At 37.7% G+C, this 21,816-nt stretch overlaps 2 protein-coding genes across 7 annotated transcripts in view; one reads left to right on the top strand and one right to left on the bottom strand.

Moving 5' to 3' along the window:
- LOC120412373 (rho-related BTB domain-containing protein 1) overlaps positions 1-3,364 on the top strand; it is a 114,932-nt gene extending 111,568 nt beyond the window's left edge. For all 3 annotated transcript variants that reach the window (XM_039572796.2, XM_039572799.2, XM_039572798.2), the window contains one exon: positions 1,696-3,364. The gene's annotated coding sequence lies outside the window, so the exon portion shown is untranslated. The remainder of the gene's footprint in view (positions 1-1,695) is intronic.
- A 5,448-nt stretch (positions 3,365-8,812) lies between these two features.
- LOC120412372 (inositol 1,4,5-trisphosphate receptor) overlaps positions 8,813-21,816 on the bottom strand; it is a 72,418-nt gene continuing 59,414 nt past the window's right edge. For 2 of the 4 annotated variants that reach the window (XM_052709534.1, XM_039572795.2), the window contains 4 exons: positions 18,752-21,628; positions 10,133-10,903; positions 9,914-10,075; positions 8,813-9,853 (listed from right to left, as the gene is read on the bottom strand). In XM_052709534.1, coding sequence (XP_052565494.1) covers positions 9,767-9,853; positions 9,914-10,075; positions 10,133-10,903; positions 18,752-21,628 — 3,897 coding nt within the window. In that variant the 3' untranslated portion in view covers positions 8,813-9,766. Of the gene's footprint in view, positions 9,854-9,913; positions 10,904-18,751; positions 21,629-21,816 lie in introns of all 4 variants that reach the window. The other 2 variants (XM_039572793.2, XM_039572794.2) reach the window with 1 other exon arrangement.

Below are 21,816 nucleotides of genomic sequence, written 5' to 3'. Positions count from 1 at the left end.
AATTTAGATGAACCTTTTATGATTCTATTTATTGCCTATTAGTTTTCATGTAAGAAACCAAAGTTATAACTAGTACGGGATCATTCGGATTTTGAATAAGTAATTCAGTAATTCCAGTACTACTCCGCAATTCTGCAGTAATTCCTGTAATTCTCGAATTATCTAGTAAGTCCGTAGTAATTCGTGTAATTCCATAGTTACACAGTAATTCCCATTAATTCAAGTAACTACTAGTAATTTTTTAAAGGGAAGTCGGCAGAATGCATTTTGCTTTTGCTTGGTGCCTTGGTTGTAAGAAGTACAGAGTGAATTCGGAATGTCCACTAATTTTGATGCTCTCTAATTCAAATGTATTCCGATGAAAAAGCATTCAAACGTCAAATTCCCGGTTTTTGAGTTTTTCGGAAATCGGAAAAAATATTTATTCCCAGGATGTTTTTGAAAAAGTCACATAATCTATGTTTTCTTTATATTTGTTTTGATTTTCAAGCTTTAAAGTTATAGAATTAGCTTAATTCTATTAATATCAATCTAAACAAGGATAGCAGTTTTTAGATAGCTTGAACTAATTTTTGTTGTTCTCTGTTGTGCTTTGAATTTTATATGCACCACATTTCTAATTCAAATTAAATAAGTATCTTATAAATATTTATTTTTATTTAGTTTAAGATGTCTGAAAAACAAAAATTACAACAAATAAAATGGTATCTATTTATGATTTTTTAAAGAAATGTTTAAACTTATTAATTGTAATGCCAGTGTAATTTTCAGGCCAAAGTTAGATTTTTGTTTAATTCCGGGAATTCTCCGTACAAAATATAAAAATAGTCGGGATTCGGGAAATTCCGGTTTTTTGAAAAAAAAAACATTATTGCCAAGCACGTGGTTTTGTGCATTTTTCAGCTGTCAGTCGATCCAATTCCAAAGACTTTTCTCAATATGCTGGAAGCTAGGCAGTAATTCCAAGTTATTTTTATAAATTTTAGCAATTCTGCGTGGTTTCTGGTAATCCCAAGTAATTCTGGGAAATCAAAGTAATCCGTGGCATATTGTCAGTAATCCTGGTACAGTCGACTCTCTGGTTGTCAATATCCAAGGGTCCGTCGAGGAAGGGAATCATCAGTTTACAGAACGATGCAAAATGAAGACTCGATTGAAAATATTTTTTCCTGATACCCAGCTATGGGAGAGAATCATGGCAACGTCCATCAAACAAAAACAGACTAATGTCAAACACCCTTCAAAGCTTCGTTTCGCCAAGCAAAATGTCTATGCAAGCCATGAGAAAGTGAAATTATTGACAACCGGAAGAGATTTTTTAAGCAAACAGAATCCAAGGGACCGTCGAGGAAGAGATCCTTCAAGCAAGAGAAAATATCGAGGAATAAAGCCAATCGAAGTATGCAGTTTGAAGGGACTGAAGAATTCATCGATAGATGGAGCAATATTGATATCGAGAAGATCGACAGCCAGAGAGTCGACTGTAATTCCATTTAGACTGGTCAGTAATCCTTGATGCTGGAAACCCCTTGCTTTGAATCTTACTAAATTAACATTGGAAATTTGACATGATAGGGCTGGATTAGGTCAATTTTAGAAAGATTTTAAAAATGAGCTATTATCCGTTATCGTCGATTATTGTGTGTTAATGCAACATAACATAAACACATTTTTTTTGCTCTTTTCCCGCCACAGATCCCTCCGGTTCATTGTGATTCTGCCAGTGTTGATCTGCTTCATCTGCACCATCCTGAGCATCCTGATCATATTCCAAATCTACACCTAATATTTGCTACAGCGGTAGCCACCGCTGGACGGATACTGACGAGACAACAAACGATTACAAAAAAAAATGCATTTTATGCGCCATCCGCCAATTGAGATACTCGCGAACCGGTAACCAACAACACAAAACAAAAATTAAAACACGCATTTTAAATCCTCCCCCCGTTCAAAATAAGCGTCAAAAAAAAATGATGAAAACGCAAAACGAAACCGCACATCCCAAGAATAAAATCTATTTGTAAAAGTTTGTGTATTTGTAACAAAGGGTGAAGAAGAAGTAAACAAACTTGAATGTAATTCCGGCCAGAATGGCGTGCAACCCAATGCAGCTCTTAACAGAAAAAAAACACTTATAACTAATCCAGGAAGCGAAACAATTGTACTGTCCCCCAACAAAAGTTAGCGAGAATATTGCAACGCAAGTGTGAGAAGAAAAAAAAGCCAGCCAGAATTAGTACTACTACAAACCTTTACTGCACACAGACTCACTCTACTATTACGCGTACTAAACTGCTACTAAGCTAGGATGAACATAAAGCAGTCATACAGGCAGATCTAAAATCGACAATTTGTGGGTCTCCAGGGTCCTCTCTTTTAAAGGAAAATAGTGAAACACGCAAAATGATAAAGTAAAAATACCGTAGAATTGTAGGCTTAAAACCATTTGTGGCGCGAAAGTTGTGGGCCGAATTTTACTCTCAAATTTTAGAACGTTTCATTTATTCAATACAATTGAGGGCAAGAGAGAGATGGACGACAAGGATTAGGAACAGGATGGTCGGGAAGTTGGTGCTTTGAGCAACATTCAGTCTTTTTGTATAAATGAAAAGCAGGAAAAAGTGTGATAATTTAAAACGTTCTTTCCTTCCTCACCCCTTTTTGAAGTTAAGTAGGTACGCTGAGATTAAGCAGTTGATTGTTTTGTTTGAGGTTAGTTGAGGCGAACAAAGATGGAGGAAAAGAAAAACATTCAAAGTCTGTTAGCATTTATACTGATAAACAATTACGTGTTTTTTATGTTTCAAACTAGGTCGCATCCGGTTAGCAAGTCCCAGAGAAAAAAGAAAGAGAGAAAGAGATTTGTCCCCCAATTATCGTTCTTCTATTCATTAGGCTTCGTAAAGTGCTTAGAATTAGTCGCTAAGCTAGGTTTAGAAACCATGCCTGTCAACACATTCGGTAATCGCCTTAGAAAAGTTTACGTTATTGCAAACAAATTTAACAAATTTAAACTCTAATGATAGAGCAAAGCAACATTTAAACCAAAACATTTACAATTGCAAAAGAAAATATATTATTTTCTTATTTTAAACTGCTCGTTCCATTACTATAAATATATATTTTAATCAACGGAAAGCGACAGAAAGAGAACGTGAGAGAGAATGAAAAGGCAAATCATTTGTGATAAGAGATGGACTATTTTTGATAACACACAAACAAAACACTCACACTAAAATGAATTTGCTTAAGAGAGAGAGAGAGAGTTTGGTTTCCTTCTTCTTCTTAAGTCTTGGACTAGTAGTGCGGTAGTGGTTTTGCCTCTCGTAGTTACGGCAGAAATTAAAACAAAAAACAAAAATAACTCACACAATTCAAATTACACATTTGTGATGCGACGGGGCGATGCGATGAGAGGGATAAAGCAAAAAAAAAAGAGGAGCAACAAACTCAAGCCTAACAAGACCTTAAAAAGTAACGAAACTATCACTGCGCTATTTTCAGATTTATTCTAGTGTAACACTTGTAACCTGGTGGGAAAGAAAGAAGGAAGCAAAATGATTAAAAAAAACCAAGTAGGCAGAGCGAAGAGTAAAATAAATGCAAAAAAAAAAAAAGAACAACAAAGAAAAAATCAACAACATTTAGAGGTACGCATAGTAGAACAATGAATCGAAAATAGCTTAGCTACATTTTTTCGCAAGAAAACAAAGTGGAATCCTTTGGAAATAATGAAATAAACTGTGTTTTATTGACCATACCTTGAAAGAAATTCCTACAGCAATCGCCAACAACGGATTATATATTATCAAGTACCCTGCGCTTCCTTGATATTTAAAGGAGACGCAAGGTGGCTTTTTGAAGTGCAAATCTCAAACTAAAATTGAGGTGAAAAGTCATCGTTTGTGATTGGACACTCAATAATATTTTAACTGAATGAATGTACATGGAAAAGAAATTTGAATAAATATAAATAAAAAAAAAATAAAAAAAAAATAAAAAAAAAAAATCAAACTAAACATTAACTGAATTAATATACTTTTTTTTAATTTTAAGCGGACTTTATCTTAGGTAACATTTTTAGATGTCATATAATTTTACAGGAGTTTGTTTAGAAAACTAGAATGGTTCAAAACTTTTGAAAATAATCAATAGATCAAACCTTATATGCAATGTAGCCTGTCTTGCTATGAGGTCATGTCTATAAAATCGGAATCACGATCACGAAATTATTATTTTTAATCAAAATTTGACCCATATGGGATACTGAGAAATTCTTCGAGATTTCGGCCAAACGCTATATTTTGCATTTTTGTTCTTTTGCCGAATTTTTAGATCGAAGCTCGTCTAGATGCGGGGTTTTCAAGTTTCGATCGGTTAGAAGAGGTTATTCTTTTTCACGTATAACGAAGAGCTGCGGCGAGAGTGTCGTAGATAAATTCCCTGGCCGATTTTGGAATCCTTCAGCTCTTCCTGGTCCAGCGAAAAAACATAACTAATTTTAGCAAAGCTGATCCAACAAACAGAGAAGATTTTCACTAAACCAGTAGGTTTTCAAACGGAATCAAACAATTAAGACAGCTTCTGGATGGATACAACCACATTGACTCCATAAACAACTTCCATTTATGTATAATCATAAATAATGTCGAACTCGCCTGCATCTTAATAAGATTTCTTGACTTCAACTCCAGTTCCTCGAAAGCCACACATTTTTATTCTTGCATAAAAAAACAATTTTTGATGATCGAAAACAATACTCTCTACATTTGGTGAACAGTAAATTGGTAAATACAATTTCAAATATTTCAAAAATCAAATCAAATCAAATTATTCGCTCTACAGCATTGCCTTGGGTTCTCGATTGCGAGATTCCTACTCGAAACTAGGTGTTCGAAGGCTTGATTGTTGAGGCAATTGCAAACCTCTTTTTACACCTTAGCTTCCATCCACCCCGGGATTCGAACTGACGACCATTGGATTGTTAGTTCAACTGCCTACCAGCGACTCCACCGAGACAGGACCCAGGGAGACGACTCCTGCACCTGAACTTAGCTGACGACCTAACCTTTTTAGGTGAGTCCGGGGCCAACATTTACTTCCCTGTCCGACGGAAGGCGTGATTAGGCAAATGTTATAAATTATTTAATCAATACTGATTTTTCCAAAAAATCCAAATATTGGTCGCAAAAATTTTTCGACTTCATTTTCCGATGTAAAATCAAATTTGCAATCAAAAAATACTCTAGTGAAATTTTGATAAAAAGCACCGTTTTAAAGTTAAAGCCATTTTTAGGTCCGATTTACATTGCTAAAATATGAAACATTCGTGAAATTTTCCGATCATTTCGAAAAAAATATTTTCAAAATTTTTAAACCAAGACTAATATTGAATATTTGGCCCTTTTGAAATGTTAGTCTTCATTTAAATTTTTTGAAAATATTGTTTTCGAAAATATCGGAAAATTTCACGAATGTTTCATATTTTAGCAATGTAAATCGGACCATTCGTTGCTGCGATATCGACATTGGAAAATAATAGGATGTTTGGGTGATACTTCGAAAACATCAATTTCCCTGTTTTTAAACCTTTGCATGGCAATCTCTCAGCAACTAAGGGTCGTATCAACAAAGTTCAAAAAAGCAAAATATAGACAATTTTCTCAGCTTTTCTAAAATATTTTTTTCAAGGGTGGGCAAACATGGGCACTAATTTTAAAAAAAGAAATACTGCGACTATTTTCAGTACTTTTTGATTGCAAATATGATTTTACATCGAAAAATGAAATTGAAAAAAAATTCGACCAATATTTCGATTTTTTTTAAATCAGTATTGATTAAAAAATTCATAGCTCGGTCAAAGATTTTTTGCATAACCTGGAAATTTCTGAAAAGTTGACATTTGATGTCCTCTTCATTCAGGGCTGCGGAGTCGGGTCGTATTTCAAACGACTCCGACTCCGACTCCGACTCCGGCTCCGGCTCCGGCTTTGAACAAATGGTTGGCTCCGACTCCGACTTCGACTCCACATATATGTTTCAAAAGTTAGATAACTATCATAAGTTAATTATTTTTTAAACATTGATAAATAGGATTATTTTAAAACTCTCTAAGCGTCATGTTTTTCTCAAGAAACATTAGTTAAGTAAAAGTAAAGCAAAGTAAAGTAAATAAACGGAAAAAAAATTCTAGGTTACAAATTTTATACGTTATGGAAACAGAAATAAAAAAATATCTTCAGTTTTAGAGGCATTTTAAGAAGAACAGTTTTGTAAGTAAATTTGGATTTATTTGCTTAACCTTAATTCAATTTGCTCCCTTTCAGGCTGACTTCCCTTTCAGGCTGACATTTGTAAGAAGCACAGTGACAGGCACCTTGTTTTTTAAATGACAATTTTAAACGAAACATTTTTTTTTTGTTTTTTTTTTTAAGATGTACATGGACATCACACCATGGCTGAAGGAGATTATTATTTCAAATCAATGTATCTAAACAATTTCTTCGTGGAAAGGACGCTTAATATGTCCTTTTTAAATATCTGTGAAATGGAAAATATTTTTACCTGGAAATTTTTAATTTATTTTAATTTTAAAATTTTATATACTTTTAAAAGGAGGCGCATGATACTTCGTGAATCTTCACCTAAAACGAAGCTTTATGGATGATCTTGCGCCTCCATCAAAATATATGAAAAAAAAATTAAAATATAATAAAAAACTTATATTCACAAGTAAAATATTTTCTAGGTCACAAATATTTCACATCAATTCGTTTTTTTATCTATAATATTTGAAAAATAAATTAAAATCCTATATTTTGCTCTATACATTTTTTTATTAGTTCATTTTTGTACTGAATTCTTGAGAATTGTTCAACGATAATTTGCAACGATATCAAAAAAGTTTACCTAAAATAAACATCAACATCGACAATCAATGATTATTTCAAATTTGTTGCAACTTCTTTTGACATTTTTTGTTAGTTTCAATTATTTTAAATGCAACACTTTGATTTTCTTGTACTCAGTTATAAACAAAATGCGCATGATGAGTTCCAAGTAAGAGATTGTTATTATCGTTGATTATTTTTTACAAAAGTTAAACTGTCAGTGACTCTTTTTCGATCTGCAAAAACAGTGATTACTATTTATAATTTTTTTATGTACCTCGTAAATTTTTCCTAAAAAATGATTTAACTGAAAACCTCTAAGACATTCGCTATTGGGGTAAAAGATGACTTTGTGTGTACTTTTTTCAGAAATAACTGGATGAAATTTGGTCAAATGTTTTATTTATTATTTTTTAAATTATGATACAACATACTTGGGTAAGAGGTTATCATTAAGTGATTATAGTGTAATAATACAATTAGAGCTTTTCAATCACAATAAAAAGCTTCAAAAACATAATGGCATCTGATAAATCAATTAAAAATATAAGTTGATTTGTAAATTAAGCTGTTATATAGGAAATACTGAACAATAAAAAAAAACATATTTTTTGTTGAATTTAAGATAACTTCGGCTCCAACTCCGACTCCAGGTTATCAGAAATCTTCGGTTCCGACTCCGACTCCAGCTCTTAAAATTTAGCCGACTCCGACTCCGACTCCAGCTGTTCGAGTTTTGACGACTCCGACTCCAAGCTTCCCAAAAAGACCCGACTCCACCGACTCCGGCTCCGACTCCGACTCCACAGCCCTGCTCTCCATATATTACCTACAACTTTGCCGAAGACACCAAATCGATCAAAAAATCCTTCAAAAGATACAGATACAAATTTGTATGGAAAATTATATGGACAAACAAATGATGCAAAATGGCTTCTTTTGGCATACCGAAGGCACCAAAAAAGTTTCAGTCGGATTAAAAAATACAACAATTAAAATTCTAAAAAAGACTGATTTCGTAGAGAATTGCGCATCTTCTAGCTTTTAGTTTGTTTTCCTCAAATAACTTATGAAAGTCTAATGAAATAACTATAAAAATCACACAATTCCTAAAAATAATCTTTCCATATTTTTTTTTTAAAGTGAGCTGCTCTTTTTAATGAGCGAACGAAATTGAGCGGCTCTATTAAAAGAGCGGTTTTGCCCACCTCTAATTCATATGCATCAAATTTCCCGGGAATCGAGAGGTTCAAAAATTGCCAATTTCCCAGGAAGTTTATCCCGGGAATTCTCGCTCGTCACACTCTGATTTCAATCTAGGCTAGGCATAAACGATGAGAAAAACCAAAAACCATCTAACTCCAAGCTCAACATTCTTGGAGACACTTCGGAGAATTTCCCTTGTCTCCTTAAAAAAGTGAAACAATAACACTTCCCGATTTCCAAATCCTCCATTTCTTATTCCCTGTTGTGTGGATTGATTATCTGGTTCGGTGCGACCGGCCGTGGCAACCTATCTAAAACATGGCATGCCGCCAAAGATTGTCCTAAGCTATCGCATTTTAAAAACTTCATGTGATTTTAGTGGCTCTAACTCAAGTGACCCTATTATTCTGAAAAGATTTTTAGCTGAAATTTATTTCCATTGATTCGTCAGTTTTAATTTCTAGGATTTCTTTCAATATCTACGAAAACAAAATATTAAAGTATTTAATTTTTCAACATAATTTATTGACATTATTCTATCACATTCTAACCAATTTCATATCCTTTCTCGCCTCAAATTCATCCCGTAATTTTTCACTAGCATTATGAAAAGAGCTGTTTGTTTTATTCTTCTATTAAATCGTGTACTTGATTAAAACATCCACTTGTGTTACGAGCCAAACGAGTTATATCCAGTGTGTATTTGTGTGCTCTGCTTTAAAGTTTAACTGCAATGTTTGATTAAATGCCTAGTTATATTTAGAAACACAACAGTTTATTATTATTCTGTGTAAAGATTTACGTTTGATTTTATTTGCTTTTCTCATATCGTTGGATGGTGTGTGTGTGTAAGTGTGTCTGTTAATTAGTATATCTACCGCTGCTAGCCTTAACGTATAGAAACTAAAAAAAGCCGTTAACAAATCGCATTGTGCTAGAAGAGAAGCGACGGGGAAAATATCACATTAACATTAAGGAATTTTTAGGACTCGAAACTACGAGCATAAAATAGAGAAGACAGCGTCGCGAGATTAGGAATGTTAGTTTTAAAGCGCGTGAATTAAGTGCATGTGTGTGGCTTATATTGTCCTTTGTTACACAGGGTTTAGCTTGTTAAAAAAAATAGTAAACAGGAGGGATTGTCACAAAAATAGTTCGTTGGTAAAGTACAGTCTAAAGAGTTGATTTTTTTTTTCGCTTAACTTTAAATAGAATTGATTGTTAGGTTTTTTTGGACAATTTTTCGTTTCGCGATAAATGTTTTGTAAACTTTATTTCTCACTACTTGTAATACACTATTCTAGAAGTAACATGCATAACGGGGACAAACGCTTATAGTGCTGCTCCAAAGAGATTCGCTGACTAATTAATTATCCTAAGTTTTTTTCATTGTTTTCGTTAACGCTATCCTGCAAGTAGTATTGGGTAATTTTAACAACGACGGCTTACAACTTTGTAACTTGGACTAAATTTGCTCAAAAGTGTCACCTTTACAATTTACACAATAGAGATAAATGCGTGCATTCAGAAGTAACAGAATAACAGGTCGAGAGACGTAACATTGTAACACTAATTTTGCCAACATGGATATTAACAGAGCGGCTGAGCATGAGCTGCGCGGACGGGGGACTTTACTTCCTGTCCTGGAGCAGCTCGGACGTCGAACATCAGAGTTGCGGGTAGAACTGGTAGGACGTGGACGTGGTCGGGTTGAGCAGTGCGTGTCGTTGCCGTTGCTTGCGTTGTTCGGTCATCTGTAAAGAATCAGAAAAATGTGTAATAATTCAACTTTTGACAGGAATCAATTAATTTACCTTATTTTCCAGCTCCATAATTTGCGCCATCAGCTCACGCACCGCCACGTGGTTCGTCTCCAGCAGGTTCTTCAAGCTGCGCAGCTCAATCTGCTCGCCGTCCCCGTCCACCGCGGCCAGCGACATGGCGCGCAACCGCGGGAACCAGTCCTGGATGTTGGCCTGCAAATTGTAAGACGTGTTGAGAAGTTTGACTAGTTTTAAAATGAACTCTCCCACCTTGACCATCGCGTGCACGTAACTCTCCGGCCCGGTAAACTCCGTCGGGTCCTTCACCTTGACCAGCACGATAAAGTACAGATAGTGCCACATGTTGTGCTCGTTCTTGATGTGGTCCTCGTAGCTGACCGTCTTGTTGTCGAACGCGGACCGGTTCAACCCGCAGATGAAGCACGTGTTCTTCAGGATCAGCTCCTTCTGCTGCTTTTCGCTTCTCAGATCGGCAAACGTATCGATGATGACACCAAAGATCAGATTCAGCACAATAATGATGACGATGAAGAAGAACAGCAGGTCGTACACGACCCGCGGCACAAACAGCGTCTCCTTCCTACTCGGTGCCCTCAAGATGTCCCCGATGCCGCCGCCATTGCGCAAGCCCTGATTCAGCGTCGTAATGATGCACATCACCATCGAGTCGCAACCCCGCTCGCGGGTGTCATCTCCGCCACTGCCACTCGGCTCCACCTCGGTGGGTCGCGGCGTACAGTACGGCAAGCCAGCTTCCTCCGGCAGCATGTGACTCCGGTCGGGCTCGACACAGCCAACGGGATCCGTTGCAGCAGCAGCCGCTGCCAGGCCATCCGGTGCCACGTACTCTTCGTCCACGGGGACGAGGAAATCGTCCCGGAAGAACATGTACCCGATGATGGAGAACATGTACACGAGGATCAGCGCGAGGACTGCGGTCAGTACGATGGAGCGGCCGTTACGGGTGACGGAACGGATCACGTTGAGCAGCGTTTCCTCCCGGTAGACCACGTCGAAGAGCTTGGGAAAAAAAATATTAACAAAAGCTTTTTTAAAATGTTAACAAATGCAAATGTCTGTGTGTAGAGTCAGGAGATGAGCGTAGAAAAAAAATGTCTTTTAAATATCTCTGAATTTGCTGACATATGTAGGCAATATTTGCTCCATTCTGTCTCGTTTGGGGTTCCGTAAGTCCCTATTTAAAATTATCAAGTTTGGTAAAGTGCTTTAAAAATTTTACACCAAAAAAGGTTTTTAATAGATGCAAAAAGGGTTGTTTATTAGGGGAACTTAAACAATATGGGTCATTCGCTCCCGTAAAAAATATATATATACAAAAAGGAGTTAGTTTCACAAAACCTCGACAGTTCTGGCTTTGATGGCTTAAATCAAAACCGGCCTCTTGCGGAAATATTGAGAAACTAATGCACAACGGCACGTTTTATGGGCCGACCCGTTGAATCCTCCATGTTACGTCGAGCGCTGCAAAATGTTACAACTTGACCTTCTCTCTACTCGACGTGATGTGGCTAAAGTAACATTCGTTACCGACCTTCTCCAGTCCTCAATCGATTGCCCATCAGTTTTGGAACTCATCGACTTCAACATACGCCGGCGCACTCTCCGCACACACTACTTTCTGAGGGTTCCCCGAGCACTTACGAATTACGGACATCATGAGCCACTATCCAGCATGTGTCGTATTTTCAATTCTTGTTCTGATTTTTTTGATTTCTCTCTCCCTCGCAACACTATCAAAAATCGAGTCCTCAATCATCTTAGGAATTTGTAGTGAAGATCTGTGATATTATTTTTAAGGAAAGTGACATAAATGTTAATCGTTAATTGTAATAATTTGTTAGATTTAAGTATGCTCGTCTTGTATCATTGGAGTTTGTAAACTTGTTGATGCGTTAAGACGAGGTGGTTTTGTGCCTCTCTGAGAGAGTGTCCTCTGACACAACTCAAAGGGGCTTTTCCCCACCTCCAAATAAAAAAACAAAACAAAACAAAACTAATTGTAGGACCACTATTTACACATAACATGTGTAACACAAATCAAAGAAGACAGATACACCTGAGATTTGTTGAGAACTTACGTGAAATTGGCTCAGTTTTTTATTGAAACCTAGGGGCAGGACAACTTGGTCGATAGACTAACAATAGTTCGTTGATATATTTATATTTCGTCAATACTTTAACGCAACCTCACCTGGTTATGTACATCCTTGATCCACCACCACTGTCATATAGAAATGTCAAATCAAATGTCAAAACATGGCAAATCAATTTTTGCGGTGAAGATTCTCATGGAGATTCCGTAGAAAAATTTAGCAGCGGCCGGAATTGGACAGATTATCTTTAGCGCAGACCTTGTTCCGACGACCAGGATTGGTCAAGTTACAACGCAAAAGAATAGAAATAATCATTTGTTTTAGTAAACTAGAAAACTTAGAGCCGGAGTACACTTGGAGGACAGAACCTAACCACTCCTGTGTACCAGAAGGGCACCGGCAAGATATCATTCAACAGCACAAAGGGGGAAAAAGTAAAAGCCTAGACAACCTAGACCCGTCCTCGAGGACCAAAAAGTAAAATATTCCGTGTTTCCTGTGCTCTATAGAGAGCAGAACCTAAACAAGCTGAGCAACCGGAATTGCACATCCTTAATTGTCTTCGTCCACCTCGCACAAAAAAACTCAACCATGCCCATGGTCGCTACGACCCACTAGGAAATCTTGCAAAAGTCCTGTCCACCGGTAATTTAGCCTCCGTCTCCTCTACCTCAAACCACATCACAGAGCAACGATGGTCAAGAACAATCATTTCCTTTCGCCTACGACATTGAAATCTCCCCCAGTTCATATTTCACCATACCCGATCAAAACAAATCTGACCACCAAATGTGGCCAAATGAAACCATTTAGCGCGGCGGGATGAAAACAAATAGCACCGAGAACGGTTACCATCTTCTTCCACCACGCAAGAGGAGAAAATTGAACATAATCATGGTAGATCCACATCGTTGGAGAACGAACCCGGAAAGTCATTCCAGCTGTTGACATAACCTATTCCTCCTCCTCCTCGAGCCACACCGGAGGGAAACGATTGATCTAAGTGAATCTTCTGCCTATATCTGCCGCCCTGAAACCTCTTCCCGTTTGAGCCCCGTCAAACCCGGTCGAAACATCAAATTCTTAAGTGTGGAGGAAGCTTGCTAAGGCCAGATTTGGTCAATCTGTGACTAGACAGGACTTCTTCTTAAAAACAAATTCCGAACAGTATGCTTCAGGATGGTGAAATTCGAGCCAAACATTTCATTAGGGCACAAAACCAAAACGTAAACATTCGGTATTGTTCCACTATTCCATTCATTAGTACACTCTCTACATGCCCTCCAAGATTCAGATTGATAGCAAACAATTTCCTATTGAAAAAATCAAAAACACAAAAGGGCACATAACAATGTTCACTCCAAACCAGAAAAAAAGTTCAATTGTGCCCTTTTCTTTTTCGTTAGTTTTTCGTAGTTGAGGAACTTTCTATGTTATAAAGTGAACTTTTCATACATTCTTAACACTAATTCACTTCAAAACAAAGTTTGATTTACGTTTCACCAAGGATTTCTGCAGAAAAAAACTTCGTCGAAATACAATATTTGTTACGGTCCCGCGGCTGCTGTTCAGTACACTTTTGAAGAATTTTTATGTTTCACATACCTTATCTACACCATTCGATCACAAAACTTCACCAATTATCAAAATTTCCGCTGGATTCCTCAATATTTCTAACTAAACAAAAGGGCCCATAACCATCATTCAAAACAACAATCGGGTGACAGCGCTTTAGTGCCCTTTTAGTTCTCTTCGAAATTGCATTCAGAAAGGGCCCATTATGAACAACAGTTGGAAAGTTAAAAGGGCCCAATAACGAGATTTTTTTAAATTATGAGTTTTATTGCGAAAATCAACATAAATTAAGAAGCATTCAAGCAGAGTTGAGGATAATGATGTGTTTTATCGTATCATTTGTAAAAATACCATCAGTCAAGCTTCTTTTTTAAATAGGAATTGAAACAAGTTGTCCACTTTTTGCAAGCGATTTTCTCGAATCGCGGTTTTTGGTTTTGTGCCCTAATGAAATGTTTGGCTCGAAATTGTCTGCGCCACAATTGTTGTTGTTTTTGTCTGTCAACTGTCAACCAAGGTGTGCAAATGTAGGTCATACCATTTTTCGTCAATAAATTAACTAGTAGATCAACGACAACGTTAATATATTGACGAAATATAATTATTTTGACTTTGTACACCCCCTAGATTGAAACTGTTGATTTTTCGATTGCACCGTTCAATCTGGATTTCAAAAGTGACTTTATTTTAAATATCTTTGTTTTTTTTTCGTTAATGTTTGTATTGAACAGTTTTTCTAACAAATCAATAGAAAAGCTCTGCAAATTTCCTTTCCAAGGAAAAACGCAAAGATTGAGGTTTTGGTTAAATTACGCAAATCAGCATTTTTTTTTAAATGTGAGCAAGTAAAAAATGTGTGATGTTAGGGATATTTGTTTGTATACAAATGTTTTATCATTCCAACAATTTTTCCAACCTTATTTATGCAAGGTCTTGTCACTCAATTGAAATGGGATCATTTTATAAACCACGTGGACACGTTTTGAGAATTTTCAAATTTTTAATTAAAATATTAATTTCTCAAATTCTTAAATTATTATTTTTCGAAATGAGCATGAACTGCTACTACGTTATTAACCCTCTACAACCCAACCCTGCCTTTAGACGGGCTTCGATTTAAAAAAAATCGCCAAAAATCCATTTTTCAACCAATTTTTGATCTTTAAAAAGCATTGGAAAAAGAACTCTTAAAATTTTAGAAAATTTATGGGTTGGAAGTTTTACTTGTTTTATGTGACTTTGCCAATGTTTTTAAAAATGTAATTTTTTTTAGGGGTCAACTTTTGCTGTGCTTTTTACTAACATTTCCTATATTTTAAGTTAAAAGAAGTATGCAGTAATTTTTCTAGTGCCCCAGACTATGCCTCTACGCATTTATTTACAATTTAAATGATAATGGTTCCATTTTATAGCAGAAAATGTGAAAAACATGCAAAAAATTGAAAAAGTTACTGTAAAAACATGAAAAAATTAGATAGGAAAAATGTAATGATAGGAGGTGGTAGAGTAGGCCAAATACTACCAAAAACAAACATAAACTAAACAAGATAAATGCAAATTAAAATACTAAAAATGAAACAAGAAAAACATAAAACAAGAGAAGTAAAGTTTTTCGTAGAACAAAAGTTGCTCAAATGACCTCCTGAACACAGGACAAAATAAAAATTTTCGAAAAAAAAATGTGGGCAGTAGAGGGTTAACGGATCGGCTGAAGTTACACGATGAGTCGTAAGGAATGTTGACAGCGCATGTTTTAATGCTTATTTTTCAAAATTAAAAAAAAAACTTCAAATCTTAAGTTCTGTTTTTTTTATTTTAAGATTCAAACATTTTTAATGAAATTTTTTTTAAATTTTCAGATTTTTAAAGTTCTGAATTCCTAAATTTTTTTAATTCTGGAAATTTTTATCTTTTAAACTGAGTAACGTGATTTTCGAATGATCCCACATTGTTTACATCTACCAAGTAGGAGGCTGTTCAAGCACACGCATGACTTTTTTCTTGCTGGTAAATGAGCTGTTTTTATAATTATAATCAGTGATTTGTGTTTTATTTTGTCTAGTTTTTGACATCTTTTTTTGCTGGAAAATTTTGTATGTTTTCATGTTTCGATCGGTTAGAAGAGGTTTTTCTTTTTCACGGGTGACGAAGAATTGCGGCGATAGTGTCATTCTACAATGTCGCAGATAAATTCCCTGGCTGATTTTAGGATCTTACAGCTCTTCTTGGTCCAGCAAATAAACATCGTTAATTCTAGTGAAGCTGATCCATAAAACATAGAAGATTGTGTAAACCAGTATGTTTTCAAACGGAACCAAACAATAAAGACAGCTTTTGGATGGATAAAACCGCATTGACTCCATAAACAACTTCCATTCATAATTATAAAAAAATAAAAAAAACTTTATTAAGATTTCTTGACATCGACTCTAGGCCACACATTTTTCATTCCTGCCAAAAAAAAAAAAAGCAATTTTTAATGATCGATAACAATACTCTCTACTTCTGGCGAACAGTAAATTGGTTTCACTTTCACAGTTCAAAATTGAGCCCGTTTTGCGAACCACTATTCAGCACCCAGCTTTTAAATTATTGAGTTCATAAATTTCGTATCTTTAACCCTCTACAACCCAACCACGCCTCTAGACGGGCTTCGATTTAAAAAATCGCCAAAAATCAATTTTTCAACCAATTTTTGATCTTCAAAAAGCATTGGAAAGAAGAACTTTTAAAAGTTTGACTTGTTTTTTGTGACTTTGCCAATGTTTTTAAAAATGTATTTTTTTTAGGGGTCAACTTTGGCTGTGTTTTTTATTAACATTTCCTATATTTTAAGTTAAAAGAAGTATGCAGTAATTTTTCTAGTGCCCCAGACTATGCCTCTACGCATTTATTTACAATTTAAATGATAATGGTTCCATTTTATAGCAGAAAATGTGAAAAACATGCAAAAAATTGAAAAAGTTACTGTAAAAACATGAAAAAATTAGATAGGAAAAATGTAATGATAGGAGGTGGTAGAGTAGGCCAAATACTACCAAAAACAAACATAAACTAAACAAGATAAATGCAAATTAAAATACTAAAAATGAAACAAGAAAAACATAAAACAAGAGAAGTAAAGTTTTTCGTAGAACAGAAGTTGCTCAAAATGACCTCCTAAACACGGGAAAAATAAAAAAAATCGAAAAAAAATTGGGCAGTAGAGGCTTATTAAAAGAAATGTTTAAATGTTTATCTCAAAACTCTTGTTGAATATTTTCGAATTAACAAATTAACTTTGAATATCAATAAATCAAATATAATAAATATTAAAAACTCTAATCGTTCCATTCCTAACAGATTGACACTAACAAAAAACAGTTTTCCTGATGTTAAAGTCATAGATGAATGCAAATATCTTGGAATCATCTTAGATAACAGACTTAATTGGTCACCTTATATAAATTCATTATTACTAAAGCTTAACAAAATAACTGGAATCATTTATAAAATCAAACACAAACTACCTTTAAGCGTCCTTTTGTTAATATATCATTCATTGTTTAGCTCTCATCTTTCGTATATAACTGCTGTTTGGGGTAACGCATGTAACATTCTTATTAACAAAGTTCAAATTGCTCAGAACAAATTCTTAAGAATAATCTTTAACTTGCCAATCCGTAGTCATTCCGTTGATTTGTACACTAAATTCAAAAATATTTATCCTGTAAGAGGCATTTACATCATTCAATCATGCTGTTTTATTTATTCATGTTTAGCAAATCAAACTCATAGTAATACAAAATTTAAACCCTCCACTCATAATCATTTTACAAGAAACCACGATTCATTACAGCGTCCCAATGTTTCAACTTTAGCTGGCGAACGAAGTATTACGTTTAAAGGTGCTCAATTGTATAACTTTTTTTCAAACAAGTTTGGTGATTGCTTAAGCCTATCTATTTTCAAAAAACAGCTAACCAATTTCCTGTCTGAACCGGCTATCCTAGAGAAACTTCTCAAATCCTACGATTTCCAGATTTATTAATTTCTTTTTTTTTTCTTTTTTCTTGCTTCCATTTCGTAACTCAATTGAACTGATACTGTTACTCTGCTTGTTTTTTTTTTATCGTTGAATTATTTGATCCTGCTTTGCCTTTTCTTTCTTTTGTTCCTTTTCAGATGATTCAGCCAGGAGTGTAGGAGTCCAGCTCAACCGAGCTCCTCGCGAAGATGGAGCTCTGGGTCCAGCCGTGTTATTTGTATTTTGTTACTCATGTATTTATGTTTTGTATTATGTGTTTACAAAAAGAAGTAGGTTTTTGGTGCCACTGCTTTGGTGGCTTTTCCTGCCTTAAAAAAAGAAAATAAAATTCAATTCAAATTTAAATTTCTTGATTTCAGAATTATTGAATTTTTAAGTTTTTTGATTCCTAATTTTAAAATATTTGAATTCTTCAAGACTTTAATTTAATTTTTTATAGATATTTTGGAGTATTTGTTTTTTTTTAATTTCTTGTTTTCTAAATACAGTCGACCTTCTGCTGTTAATAATTTATGCAGTCGCATCAAGTAGCATGCTTTGATTTTTCGTTCTATAATTTGATACCTCCCGCTCTCGACGGACCCTTCAATGTCGACAACGAGAGAGTCGTAATTAAATATCAAAAGTCTTGAAACTTTTTTTTTAGATTTTCAAGATTATTTTTTTTAATTCCTGGAACTTAATATTTTGAATTTATGGCTTTTGAAAATTTCCAATTTTTGAATTTTGATTTTTTTAAATTTTTAATTCTTAAATATTTGTGTTTTTGAATTTCGTAATTTCGCTTCCACCAATATTTCAAAAAAATGTCCACGTGGTTTATGGATGGTCCCTTCGAAAAAATGATCATTATTTCTGCAGTTTCAAAATATTGTACGGTCAGTTCCTTACTGGACTCGGTCGTCTCATGCAGAAAAAGCAATATTGCAGAAAATATTTTCAGAAGGCTAAGAAAATAAGGTACAATTTTCCTTTCAAAACTTTGTGTTCGGACTCCTGGTTGCCCAGGTTAAATCAAGCTTTTTCAATTTTTTTAAAAGAGCTACAAACCCTTATTTTGATTTTTTTTATATTAGGCTTAGCCAAGAACTAACTAAATATCGAAAAGAGTATAAAGTTTCACGATAGTTTAATTTCTTTTAACCTACTCACCAGCACCGAGAAGAAGAACGGATGCAGCAACACACCGAACACGCAGAACGACAAATACCCAAAGTGGTACAGCAGCTCAAAGTCCGTGATGATCTTGAACAGGTTCTTCTCCAACGTGCCGTAATTCCCCATCAGACTAATGATGTGCACTCCCTTCATGATGACCGTGACGCAGCCCAGCAACCAAACCGTCGGTTCCGGCCCGCACGAAAAGATCAGCCGCAGTATGAGCGCCACCACGAACGTCCGTATGCCGGATTGCCGCGGAAGTGTTATGACGATCGCCAGCGAAAACAACATCACGATCCAGATCAACGACGACAGGTGGAAGCTCAGCTCGGGCACGCCATTTTCAAACGGATAAAAGAACGCCACAATCAGGTTCATCAGCACGGCCAGGTTGAACAGGATGTTACTCCAGAGGGACATGTAGCTGCTGACCCAGAAGAGCGCGGGTTGACCGCGCAGCTTCTTCTGCCACTTCATCTCGTTGAACATGGCCTCGTGACGGTCGAAAAAGTCCGCGACCTTGCTGCCCTGGTCGTCCCGTTCGGCGGTGTTGAGCACGCGGACCTTGGTGTCCTTGGTGAGGTACTCGCAGATTTCCGGGATGGGGAAGACGATCTGCTCGAGGGTGCGATCGTGGCGGACGATTTCGATTTGGGCCGTGTGGGTTTGGTAGAACATGAGCGCTTGGTTGGTTTTCATGTTGGCTTTGGAGGCGGCCGGTGGGGGGAGGGGACCGGTGGTGGTTGTGGTCGTCGTGGTTGGAGGGGGAGTTGCGGGGGTTGTGGTGCTGCTGTAGGTGTCGATTTTGAGCAGACTTGCGAGCTCCTTGTTGTGCTGGGCGAGTTGATGGCAGAGGATGTAGATGTTGTGGCCGACCTCTTTGGGGGAGACGCCCACGTCGTCGTCATCGTTCTGATCGTCGCCGATTTCGTGCTTTACGCTGTAGCCGTCCTCGGAGTTGCCGTCGCTCTGGTTGAGCAGGAGAAGGATGTTTTCGTCCTGGTGGTACGCTCGGCAGGCCACGTCTACGAGCTGTTTTGGGTTCATGTTGGCGAGGATGCGTTCGGCGTTTTCGCTGTCCCCGCGGGACTCCATGATGGCTAGAAGGAGCTTTGAGGCGTTGTTCTTCAACTCGAGTACGAGGTCCATGCGGTTCTTTCCCAGCGGGTTGATGTCGTTCAAGATCAACGCGGTGATGATGTCCAGCCCGTTGGACTCGTGCGTCGCGATGCAGTTCTGGTTGTCATGGCACGGTCCCTGGCAGTACTCCGTTAGGGTCTCTAGCGTTTGGTTGATTAGGGAGACGTTGTTTTCGTTGATGTAGAGACCTAGCAGGCCCAAACCTCCGGTTGTTGACCCGCAGATGCAGTCCAGGAACATGAGCGTCTCCGACACCAGGTTGTAGTTGGTCTTGTTGTTTTGATTTCGCAGCAGGTTCTGCAACTCTGGATTGTGGTTCTCGCAGAGTAGCTGTAAGAACCGCAGAATCGGCTGCATGACCAACACCTTGTTCGAAAGCTTATTATTCTCATCCTTATCCTTGTGCTTCTCCAGCTTCTCCGCCAAAATGTCCTCCAACGCGGACGACCCAATACTCATTAGCGCATTATCGTCCCCGTTCTCGGAACCCGTCCCGTCCGTCGTGGCCGCCGCCAAATTCCTCGCATTCATGTACGACTGCTGCGTCATCAACGCCGCGTTTTGCAACTCCTCCTTGAACTCATCCGTAATCACAATTCCATTCACCTTGTTCACATTCTTGCGCTGGAACTTGTCAAAGTCCTTCCCGTCCGTCTTGCTTTCGTTCACCTTGCTAGCGGCCATATCCGACGTGTTCACCGTCACCGTCGACTTGATCTCCTGCTGCGAATCCTTCATCTTGTCGAAAAACACCTTGAAGAACGACTGACTCAAATCGTTGCTCAAGAACTTGTTGTACATCCCCTTCTGGATGATCGGATTGCCGCCCTCCAGCAGCGCAATTCCCAGCTCGATCGCCTCCACGAAGATCGACGACGAACTAATCGACTTGATCACCAGCTCAATCACCAAATCACTCGCGCCCTCCTTGTCCAGATCGTTCTGAACCTCGTGCAGCGTTCGCCCAGCCCGGATCAAGTACTTTGCCCCCGGCCCGTGCGAAACCGTCGCCAACGGGGAACTCACCGCCGCCGCCGCAGGACTAACCGCGTGCAGCGACACTCCCTTCTGCAAATCTCCCCCCAAAAGCGACGCCGGCAGCGCTGGCTGCACAAACTCGTGCCCAAAGTACCGCTTCAACAAGATCACCCTCAAATGATCGCCCTTGTCGCCGTAATCGCAATCGATCGTCATCATCTCCTTCAGCGTCTTCAAGATCTTCACGCACAGCTTTTCCTCCTTCTCCTCCAGCAACTTCTCCGTGTGCTTGATCAAGTGCCGTATAAAGTCCCCAGTCTCGCACTTCTTCCGCGACTCCGTGTTCAACGGGAACAACAACTCCGACCGGTACAAAATATCCACCAGCAGCGACTGCTCCGCCTCCACCAGCGGCTTCAACTTGTCCTCCAGCAGCGACACAATGTCCTGCAGTCCCTCGATGATGCTCCGATCCATGCGCATGATCTGCGACTGCGACCGCTCCATCTTGGTCTGCTTCGTCACCAGCAGCCACTTGCTGGTTTGGCGCGAAAGCAGCGCCGTCTTGTTGAACATCTTCACGACCTGGTTCTCCAGGTCGATCGGGATGGCGATCCCGCGCGGTTTCGCCTTCTCCGAGAGCGTGCGGATGCAGTTTTCCACGTTGAAGCGCTGCGACGGCGACAGCCACTTGCACTGGGTCAGCTTGAAGGACGACTGGAGGATCTTGACGAAGATCAGTTGGCGTTTCTGAAAAGGTGGGCGAAAATTAGCGATTGAATTTGAATAAGACTCAATTTAAGTTTAATCAAGCAAAACTTTAGAGGTTAATATCATTTTTTAGCGCAGGACTTTTCACTCCAAAACCCAACTAGCGATCGAACTAACAGTGTGGGGACCGCTGGCTTGCCTTCGACCAGAAAAGCTTTTTCAGCATC

Source organism: Culex pipiens, chromosome 3 (assembly GCF_016801865.2).
Source record: "Culex pipiens pallens isolate TS chromosome 3, TS_CPP_V2, whole genome shotgun sequence".
Taxonomy (NCBI): domain Eukaryota; kingdom Metazoa; phylum Arthropoda; class Insecta; order Diptera; family Culicidae; genus Culex; species Culex pipiens.
The sequence above is the reverse complement of the archived record's forward strand: the minus strand, read 5'-3'. Positions and strand labels throughout refer to the sequence as shown.